General features: G+C 45.4%; 1 protein-coding gene across 4 annotated transcripts in view; it reads right to left on the reverse strand.

Annotated features, from left to right (window-relative positions):
- CEMIP (cell migration inducing hyaluronan binding protein) overlaps positions 1-11,022 on the reverse strand; it is a 77,272-nt gene that overhangs the window by 19,742 nt on the left and 46,508 nt on the right. For all 4 annotated transcript variants that reach the window (XM_008640071.2, XM_008640070.2, XM_017742637.1 and 1 more), the window contains exons 15-17: positions 8,062-8,237; positions 7,270-7,479; positions 1,786-1,991 (exon numbers count right to left, since the gene is read on the reverse strand). In XM_008640071.2, coding sequence (XP_008638293.1) covers positions 1,786-1,991; positions 7,270-7,479; positions 8,062-8,237 — 592 coding nt within the window. The remainder of the gene's footprint in view (positions 1-1,785; positions 1,992-7,269; positions 7,480-8,061; positions 8,238-11,022) is intronic.

The raw sequence follows: 11,022 nt of genomic DNA on the forward strand, positions 1-11,022 counted from the left end.
CAGCACGGGCAGGGCCGATACCTCCCCAGATAAGGGGTCCTGCCTAGGGGCAAAAGGAATGTGTTTTTTCTTTATTTTCTCATACCTTGTGTCCTCTGTGGTTTGACAGAGAATATGGCCTTATCTTTTAAAACACCAAGTATTAAATGAGGAATTTCGACTGCAATTCCAAGCCTGCTATGAAGCTGTCAGATGTCAGTCATGTTTTATGATAAGGTAAATATGTTGTTGCACAAGTCACAGAAAAGAACTTTGCCCCCACATAAGCCCTCAGGTTCATTAGAGACTTGTTTAATCAAGGGACCCAATGAATTGCCTCTTAAGGGCTTTCCAAGTGTACCCCAGTGCCTTTCCCAAGAGCTGCTGTGATTCATTAACTTTATTTGCTCCCACCCTCCTGCACATTTCTTTTGGGACAAAAGCATTTCATTTGTCTAATGCACATAAAAGACTCTTAATTGAAAGATTCCCATCAAGGAGGACAGATCAATCCATCACTGTCCATCCTGTGACATACAGCATTCATTAACCAACAGGCAAGGGAAGCAAGCAGCACTCAGCCAGCAGACTGACCCCTAAATTTGCTGGGTGAGATATGCCCTTCTGCAGCATATGAACCTATGGGACCCTTATTTTAATCTTGCCATGAGGGACTTCACAGCGGCTTTAGGCCAACAGATTTTGCTGATGCATTTCCGTTTGTCTGACTTTATCATGAAAACAGCAAAATTTTTCTATCTTGGGCGTGGGACTGGCCTAGAAATAAACAAATTTGGATTATTTATAGACCACCTCCTGCTGCGTAGGCAAGGGCAAGGACAGTGTATCTCCACAGTGACCTGTCTTCCAGCCTAATCCCATTCCTCAGAGCCACATGGATTGGGCAGGTTATGGTGTCATTTGGCACAATCCTATTGTTTTCATTCCTAGCAGCAACTCCCTGCCTGTCTCTCCCAAGCTGATGGAGCCACAGCTGGTGCTCATCCCCTGTCCCTGCACTGGCACTAGTGTTGGTGTACCCGTGCACTTCCAGGCTGGATGAGCCCAGTGCAAAACAAGCTGTTTTTCTGATCAGACCTTGAATTCTTTTATAAAGGAAGACAGGGTAGATCAGAGTACCAAAACACCTTTCCATCAGAAAACACTCATTCATGTAACAGTCTTCAAAATGACACACAAAACATGTCCCTATGACTATTAAATGAATTTTCAGTGGAAAATGAGCACAATGGCTGATTAACCCTTATTTTAAGAATGGGGACATTAGGTGTATTTTATAATACAGATGTGAAAAACAGCCTTGCATGAATCCCTCTCATTCCCTTGCCAAACTAAAGAGTTAAAAATACCTTTGGTTGAACAAAACTGCAGTTTATTCTGAGGACAAAATGGATGATACTGAAATCTTTTCAAAATCAGCTGCCAGCTGAAATGAGCACGAATGTAAGAACACAGCCCATTCTGAACTCAGCGACTTTTTGCTGAGCCACTGGGTTCAAGACTCCACGAGGCACAAGGCAGGGCTGCACACTTTGAAAGAAAGGTTTCCAATATTTTGGGTGGGAACCACCTCAGTGGACTTTATGCAAAAAATTTAAAGTACACCCTAGGTCCGTAGGCATCTGAACAGCACAGGGATAAAGACCCCAAGGAAACTGCTCCCCCAGCTTTGGGGCAAACAGCCCAGACCCCTACAGACGACTACATAATCACATACACAGAATGGTGTCTGTTATGGCTAAGTGCTGCAAGGAGAAGGAAGAGAAAAGGAAGGCTCCCACTCACCTGCAGTCCTGCCTGGGCTTAGGGATGTACCCCGGGTAAGCTCCCTCTGTGATCAGCTTGCACATCCTGCTGTCGCGGTCGGAGGGGAGCAGAGTGCTGGGTTTAACCAGCAGCCCAAGGCAGTGGTCAAACGTGTTGCGCTCTTCTGGTCCATCCTCCGTAAAAAAGCAATGGCCCAGAGCATCGTACCCCACCACGTCCTTCACCTGCATGCACACAACAAAGGTCAGTGCTCAGGTTTTGTGCTTCAGCCACTGCATAATTAGAACAAGCTTTGCAGCGATGGCACATAGGAGCCTCAGTACCCTTTTGAACTCAGGGTCTATAACCAAAGCCAAGAGCAAGATCCCTCTCAGCCCTTAAGAGCTTATAGTCTAAGCAATAACTCTAACACTTAATTAGAATTTGTCATCACCTAGGAAATGCTCATTCCATTCTTTTGTTTGCCTGTGAAATCAGAGACTTTCTTAGCATGAGGCTGGAAAAAACACAGGGTGGGGGATGAAGAGAGGAATTAGATGTTCAAATCACATCTGGGCTCATTCATCTTCATGTGGAGTTACATGAGCAGCTACATAAAATGCAACTCAAAAATGCAGCTGAGATGAAAAAATATTTTTCCAGGCTATCAGAGAGGCAGAAAGTTGTTTTCCAGACAGGCTGGCTTGTTTTAGGTTTGACCTGATCTTTTTTTTCAAGTTGTTGACAGAAGCTTTACGTGACCCTGAGACAAATCAGCTGGTGCTAATCAATGCTGCTCTGGTTTTGGTTTGGATGTTGTTAACATTGGGACACTGCTGGTTGGACACAACCACACCCCTCACACCACTGGAAGATCTGAGACCAGGAATGTGAGTTTGAAGCCTAAAAATACGGCTGGGTGGGAAGCAACAGCCCTTAGACACACAGCAAGTGTGTCCAGAAAGTCAGTTGTCAGTGGATGTATCTGGGATATGGAAAATTATTTCGGGCCTCCATTGAAGGTCTGGATCTCCTGGGCTCTTTCCTTGCTGCTCCTATCAGCCATCATCCATCAATCACCTTGGACTCAGGAAACATCCCTAGTGAAGGTTAACCTGCCACTGATGTGTTCTTCTAAATGCTTCTGATGAAACAGGAATTGTCTGGGCACAAAGGACTCTACTGACCTGGACAGAAGACCTGCTCTTCTCACTGTCACTGAGACACCTGGGCATTCAAGTGCTTGAAGCATCTTTGTCACCTCAATGCCTCATTCCCAAGGCAAGGGGCACCAATTTCAAATAAAATCCCAGGATTAGTGTTGAAATGATTACAAATATGTTTTCACATGAGAAAAAACACTTTGCTTGCCAAATCTATTCCCAGCTTACAACCACACAGGCTTCTCTTACGTAGCATCCGTGCTCCAGTGTAAACACTCAAATCTCTGAGCACAACTCATCACAGTAAATTAAACACTGCTAAAACGACCTGCAAAATGCATTCCTTTAAGCTACCTCACTGAAATTTACTGCTGACTTCCCTGGTCTAATAAAATGATAGATTTTGCAGGTTTAGGCTTCTTAATTTAGAAGTAAAACACGTGTACTAAACTGTCCCCCCTTGGAAGTATGAACTATCCCAGCCTTGTTCTGATAAAGGTTTACAGGACAGAACATTTCAGGAGAGGGAGCAACTTTCAGAAGAAGGTTTCCAACAGGTAGAGGAAGTCTTTTAACCACAGAGATGTCAGAATTCCACAGAAACTGCTGCCAAATCCTATTAGCTTTCTCTCACAGGACAGTAATACCAAAAAGACACACAAGCAATGGTGTTGGGACATTTAGATGATGGAAGCAGTTTCCCCAGAGAAATGTTAGCCACTCTGGCCATTTATCTTTCCAGCCAGCACAGCCCTGCTCCAGGACAGGCACATGGAAGCCTGCAGTGACCAGACTCAGCTGGGAAAAAGCAGGGGAGTGCCATCCCAGGGGATCCCATCTCCCAGAACAGTGAGAGAGGACAGCAGCAGGGTGAGAGAGGCCTGTGCACTGGCAGAGAGGCTCAGAGCCAGCAAACACCCATTGTTCCCCTAACTCATCCTTGAAAACCCACAGAACAACGAGGAGAAATCAGCCAGGAATCTGGTCCCTAAGGCATTTATCACCCTCTCTTTGATTAATTATTTCCCCATAAACCATCTGTCAGTCACCTCTGAACTTGTTTCCTGTGTGTGTTTTCATGCACAAGCCCACTACTGAAATGCTTGGATAGCAAATGAGATGCTTGTTCCAAAATCACTTTTCTAACGCATTTAATTTTTTCTTTGATTAAAACCTTGCTAATAGTCCATAATCTTACATTAACCATGAGTAATTTAGAGCCAGATAATGCCCTTCCTGGCAAAACAACTGCTGTGAAGTATAGCTGGATTAGTAAAAGCAGATAGCACTGAAGCTGTTAGACAGCACAACCTCTTATTCCATGAAGTGCAGGTCTCCCCTGGATCCTGCCAGACTATTTACTGACCCCCATTTAATTTCCTTCCCCAGTGGCTGTTTCTATTTTAGCTTGCACACTGGGATCCAAAGGAGAGAGTGGGAATCAGAGCAAAGTTTAATCCCTGGGATTGCAGTGGTGTGACTAGGTGGTTTTTTGGCCAATATAGTACAGAAAACATTGGGTAACTATTGCACTTTAAAACAATATTTGTGGTGAGAAACTAATTTCTACAGATTTGTTTCAGCTAATATGAATTTACAGACAAGAACAGAATAACCCACCAATGAGGTGAGCTAATGTTGAGACAGCTACCTCTAACAGACTCTGCAGAGCCACAGAAAAATACCTGTCATCAGAAACAACTGGATACTCTTTTCTCCTAGACTTTTCACCGTCTATGATTATCCCTGAAGTGATATGAGAAAAGTGACAGCAAAGCAAGCAGGAGAGCCTGTATGTGAATTACCAGCCTGCTTTAATGGCAGTAAAAAACAACTGATGCCCCTCTCCCATTTACTAAAACATTTGCACAGGTACTCTACAACACTGGTGCAAGAAGCAACTCTGAAATCAACAGCTGAATGTTAAGGACATCCTTAATGCTGTGCAATTTTGAGGTTTAATAGTCCAGCTAGAATTTTTATGGCTATTCTCAAAGTTGGTTTGTGCACACCATTAAGGCAAATTTCCCTCAGCTAAGTACACTTCAGATCCAGGTGATGTCAGAGGGAATGAATGCTACCTGGGGAAAGACAGAGCTCACCTCTGTTTGCACAAATGGTGTTCTTGCATGTAGGAACAGGTGATGCTGCCCAAGTAAAAAGATAATAGGCAGCTGGGAAATGTTTATAATAACTACTGGAGTCATCAGAGACCCATGTGGGTGTCTGTGAACGTATCCAGAGAAGGAAGACAAACGGAAGGAAATTAGGGTCAGAAAGCAGATGAGGAGATTGTGGTGGGATCACCTGCTGAATCAAGGCATGGAGCTGCTGACTGCAGATGTGTATCAGAGCCATGAAACAACACCTAAGTGATGCAATGTTTGGAGCATGTTTCCTGTGATGCAACTGAACAAACTTGATCAGATTTCTTTAAGTCACTGGGGCTTTGTTTTCAGCCATCAGCAATAATGATGAGGTTAAAAAAAAAAAACAAAACAAGTATAAATAGAACTTTATATTCACACATTTTGATAAACTAAAATCAACAGGGATTATATTGGCTAACTAATGTCCTAAATTACAAGATTTCTCTTGAGTGCTTCGTCATGGAGGCAAAGTATGGTCATTTAGGGAATTGTGGTTGTTAATAACAGCAAGAGAATCAAGTTGCTTTCATCAGCTACATCAGCCTGTCTAAATTTCACCATGCCATCTTGGCTGGAAAATCTTGAACACAAGGGATTCCTGTGCCAAGGATCCCCCATGGCACAGCTGTTGCCCAGAGAAAGCACGAGAGACAAAACTATTTCCAAGTTCTCTGCATGAACCCATCCATCCGACTGATAAGAAAAATGCCAGGCTCTGGGTTATTTGGTTTGGCAACAGGGAATGAAGATCTCACATTAGATCCAGAAGCAGCTGCAGCTCCTCAGCAGCTGTGCAGCCTCTGTGCAGCCAGAGGATGTGCTCACGGTGCCACTGGTGCCAGCCCATCACAGTGGGACAAATGAAACCTGCAATGCTGCCCTGCCACCCTGCACGTTGATTGTGTACTAAGCCCCTGTACTGGCAGCTGCAGATTGGGCAGATGCCACATGACCCTGAGTGATTTATATAATTTGTACAGTAGAATGTCTCTTTAACTCAGAAGCCATGTTCATTTGGTAGGTTTTCGAGGTCTTGTCATAAACTTAGAAGGACAGAGGTCAAACCCAAAACCTCAGATTCATAAATAGCAGATAAAAGCTGCTCTGCTTCTGGAACTGCAATTTTAGTGCCTTTTGTTCAACTTCTGTGCATTTTAATTATGCCTGGGACTCTCCCTTCCAACACTGGCACTTCTGGAGGTATGAACTCCTAATGCACAGTGACCATCCAGGTTACAACTGCCAATGATGTGTTTCCACTTAAAACTCTTATATATAGTAGCAGGGCTCTTGACAGTACAAATTCTCCTCTTCAGAGCTTGGATACACTTTTTTCCTTTTGGAATACACTGCCACTTCACTGAATGAGTGAGAGTCCTTTGCCTAGAGAAATCCCACACCTTTGAGATTTCCTTCTTGAAGATCATCCAGTCCCCCTGGACTCTTCTGCCCTTCAGGAACTGCCTCCCAAGGGACTCTGTCAACCAGGCTCCCAAACAGGCCAAAGTCTGCCCTCTGGAAACCTAGGGCAGCTGTTCTGCTGACCCCACTCCTTACTTCTCCAAGAATAGAAAACTGCTATAATTTTGTGATCTCTATGCCCAAGACAGCCTCTAACCATCACATCACCCACAAGTCCTTCTCTGTTCACAAACAACAGGTCCAGAATCCCTACCCCAAAAACAAAGGCATCCCTAGATATGGGGAGATTCTGAACATGTTCTTGACATCTCTGGTGTGCTGTAACTTGTCTGGTAATCATCAGTCATTCTAGAGATTTATCCTAAAGGATTTCTTGTTATGGAGAGCAGCTCTAGCAAATCACAGCTCTGTGAGTGCTTAATGTTATGACTGGCATTGCAAACCCAAACCTTCATTACAGGAAAGATGAGGCACACTTAAAGCTTCTGATTATCCTCTTTAAATAGCAAGCTCTGTGTCTATAGAAAGATCCAACCACTCATTAGAGATGGGCTGGTCTGCAGACACTGCAGTACCCAGGCAAATGCTCTGTCTGCTCCGAGTCACACACAGCCCCCAGTGCCACCCTGGCAGGTTGAGATACTCCATGTACATGCAGGGTGGGAAGAGTCAGGCATTGGTTTTAACAATAAAACACATAATTCTGCAAAAGTTAAGCTGTATTCATGCTATGAGGAAGATTTTTTGCTGCTGCCTTTATCTCTAAGGCAGGCACTGGGACTTCTTACCAGTAAACCATTGGATCCATGGACAGTGACGCAGCGGGAGAAGGTGTTGTGGATGGAGGTATCCTTCACATACGTTGGAGGGTTGTAGCCTCCTTTCTCATCCACATCTCCAGCCATATGGAAATGAATTGGGTAATGCCCCATTGTCTGCTGGCCCATGTATTTCAGTTCTAGACCTTCAATGTGGGTGGCCTTAAAATCAAGACCAATCTGGAGAACAAAAGAACGTCAGTGAAGAAACACAAAAGTCTGTCGAGGGCAAGGAGAGGGAACACAGGCAGAGGAAGGGTTGCACTGTATCTGCTGGAAAGATTTACTGTGTGGAGGGGAGTGTGTGGCTGCAGGGTAAGGGAGAGAGGGGCATGGTGGCTGAGGAGACCAGAGTCGCTCTTTGATTTCTCCACTGCTGCCATAGATACATTTAACTTAATTTTAGAAGGAGAGCAATTTATATTTATTGTTTTCCACGAGTTTCAGCCAGCTGGGTTCAAATCAAACTTCCTGGGCGAAGCACCACCAAAATCTAGGGAAAACTGGGACTGGGATGTGGAGACTGTGTCTCAGGTGTGTTGATCACCAGCCTTATTGGCTGAGCAATGTCTGCAGGGGCATGACAAGCACTTCAAAGCCAAAGGACAGGCAGCAGCAGGGGCATGGGTCTGCTGTTCTGTGGGGAGAGGTTGTTTGCTCAATGGCTGATGAGGAATTTTTCCCTCCCTACGTCTTGGCTTCCTCGGTATGTGAAGGTGTGGCTGGAAGGAGGAAGGGGCAAGCAAAGGGCTTTGGCCTTACCTTGATGTGTCCCCCAAAGGTGTCGAAATCAAAGAAGGAGCACAGCTTGCTGCTGTACTCGTAGCACTGCTGCTCCATCTCACCCATCACCACGATGTTGCGGCTCAGCAGCCCCACTTCCGCCCGCATGTCGACGCCGTCGACCACCTCGCCCATGTGCAGGTACGTGGCTTTCCCTAAAGGAACCAGATCCACTTTCAGGATTACCCTGCCAGTGCTGCTGGTCTCCCGTGGGCTTCCCGTGGTGGGGTTGGTGTGGTAATGAAAGGAGAAACCAAGTCAGCACAAACTGTTGGCTGACACCTCAGAGGAGGGAAGGCCGGAGCACAGGTGACGCCCAAGGTCTTGGTGAGATATTTGCAACAAAGGAAGTGGGATTTTCGGTCTTAGGTTGCTTCATTTAACCAGGGAGTTAAACCAACAGTCTGTTAGACAAAACGCATTTCCTACCTTGGAAAGGAACTGTGTACTTTGGATTACAAATGGCTGTGTATGAACATCCGATGCAAAAAAAACCTGATGATGCAGCTACTGAGAAGCCTAATCACCAAGGTTAGCACAGCATTTCCTGTAGTAAGACACTGGGAGCTGCCCAGACCTTACAGCACTACCCCCAGGTGAACAGCAGTCAGATCCTGCTAACACCGTGGCTGTTGATGTGAGCAAGGAGCAGAGTGGGCAGAAAGCCTCGCAGGAATTGTGGCTTGGGACAGTCACAGCCCCTCACCAAGTGGGCTGTAAAACCTCCCACTCCCTGTCCTCTCAAACCTCTTCCTTTTAGATCTACCCTCACATCTCCAATTTGCTCCCAAGGCTTCCTCCTGCCCTGGTGCAGTCGGAGTCACTGGGATCTTCCATCTACCCCATGCCACACCTCCCTTTGCCAAGCCAAGTTAACTCATAACATCTTCCACACACACCCTCCTCCATGGAGGGGTTAAAAGCACAGAAAACTTTCCCTGGCCTGACCAGAAAAGGGGGAAATCCAGGCAGTGGGGATCTCTAGAAAGCAAACCATCTCTTTGTTGTAATTTCATTCAAACGTATTCCTATTACCGCTTTCCTTCCGCAGGTTTTTGCAGCGAAAAGTCAGTAGGGAAAAGGTTCATCTTACTGACTCCATTCTGTATTATTCCAGTAAAAATAAGTAATAAACTCTTTAAGTAAACACTGAACTTTAAGGAATGCTACACTTGCATGTATTTAATTTCCATGGAATCATTCAAATCCTTAAGTAGAAACAAATGGCAAGCCTGAAGCCTGGCTATTGCTGCAAAGCACTTTATGCTTAAGCAGAGGTGCCAAGTCAAGGGGAGGATTTTGAACACTGAAACAATATTATTTTTCACCAAAACATGATGCTTTGAGTGTACAAAAAAGGTAAGCAAACACCATTCACTCCCTCTTCTGAAGCTAGAAGCAGTGCAGTTTGGGGGTAACACTGGGATTTGGGAAGGGTGAGTGCTCCGCCTTGCTCTGAGACTGATGTGTTGTGGGACAGGGTTCATGCCACAGCATGTGCCTTCTGCCTTGGCACCTCTGCCTTCAAAATAATCTGATCTTGTGAAAAACACTCTCTGTTAACGAAGGGAGTGGTGATTGCCAAAGAGCTGCATGCTCATCTCAGAAATGAGGGGCTGCAAGGGACCCTAGATTTGCCCCTCACCCACTCTTGCTATTGTCTCCCTACAAAGTCCTGGGCTTATCCATGCCCATGTTGTTGGCCTGCAGCCAGTGAGCCTCATCAGGTGTGTGGCCAAAACCAGACCCAATCCATCCAAAAACCAGCAGCTTTGCTTCCCTTATTCACATGCATGAAAAAAGCCACTGCAGTGGCATGGCTCCACATCAGGATACTCAGTGCTGGAGCCTTGAGTGAGTCTGTAAAGGAGCACAGCTTCTCCTTATGGAATTGTTTTTAAGCTGTTATTTTTCAGTTTTCCCCAGAGCTGACCTCTCCTTGATTTATTGAAATACAGGAAGAATTTCAGATAATCACAAGAACATCCTATTTGAAGCCACATCTCCAGGATTTGTGCTGGTGAAATTAGATAGGCAGTTTTGTTATTCCTGTGCTGAGCTCTAGAATAATAAATGTCATGCTTGCATGTATTTAATTTAATTTAACACCAGTCCAGACATGCAAAACAGGCTAAACACTGACAGGAATGTTAAATATGGACTAACCAGTTTCTAAATATAACTTCTTGGGTGCATGTTTTTCACTCTATGCTTTTGCTGATTTGACATGTTTGGAGATAAAAGGAGAGACGGAAAGCAATCCCCTTCCAAAGTAAAAGTGGATTTTGAATAATAGCTCCTTTAATAGAGTTTTGAAAAACAAACCACTTCTCAAGGCAGACAGAAATTCAAGCTCCCTGCAAGCAACGAGGCTGAAAGAAGCTTGTGGGAGACAGAGCCTGGCATGGGAGCCCTCGTGTGCTGTAAATGACTGCTGGACACCAGCACTCCAACACCAGCACTTCCCATGGGACCAGGAGCACTGAGAGGGGCATTTACAGACACGTGGCACTGCCAGGGAGATGCCTGGGGCATGTTTAGTGGTGGGCATGAAGAAAACCCACAAGAGTCTGCTCTGTGGCAAGTTCAGGGAGTTCACACAAGGATGGGAGGGTCTCACTCTGAAAGTTTCAAGTTTGGCTGCTGCTCACTGCTGGCACATGGAACCTTCCCAGAGAGCAGCCAGGATATCTGGGACCCTGAGCTCTGACCATGGGCGAACCCCAGCCAGGGGTTTGCAAATGGGCACTGGTTTGATACTAAAAAGGCTGTGCTTTGAAAGTGGGAGGAATTTGTTGCTGCTTCAGCATCAAAGCCAGTGGCTGTGATTTCCCAACCACTAACAAGCCCTGGGGCTACTGATTCACCTTCTCCTCCTTTGGGCTTGGGTTTGCTGCATCCCTTATGGATAAAGAATGCCCCGCCAGTAAGCCAGGCTCG

Source organism: Corvus brachyrhynchos, unplaced genomic scaffold (assembly GCF_000691975.1).
Source record: "Corvus brachyrhynchos isolate BGI_N302 unplaced genomic scaffold, ASM69197v1 scaffold97, whole genome shotgun sequence".
NCBI lineage: Eukaryota > Metazoa > Chordata > Aves > Passeriformes > Corvidae > Corvus > Corvus brachyrhynchos.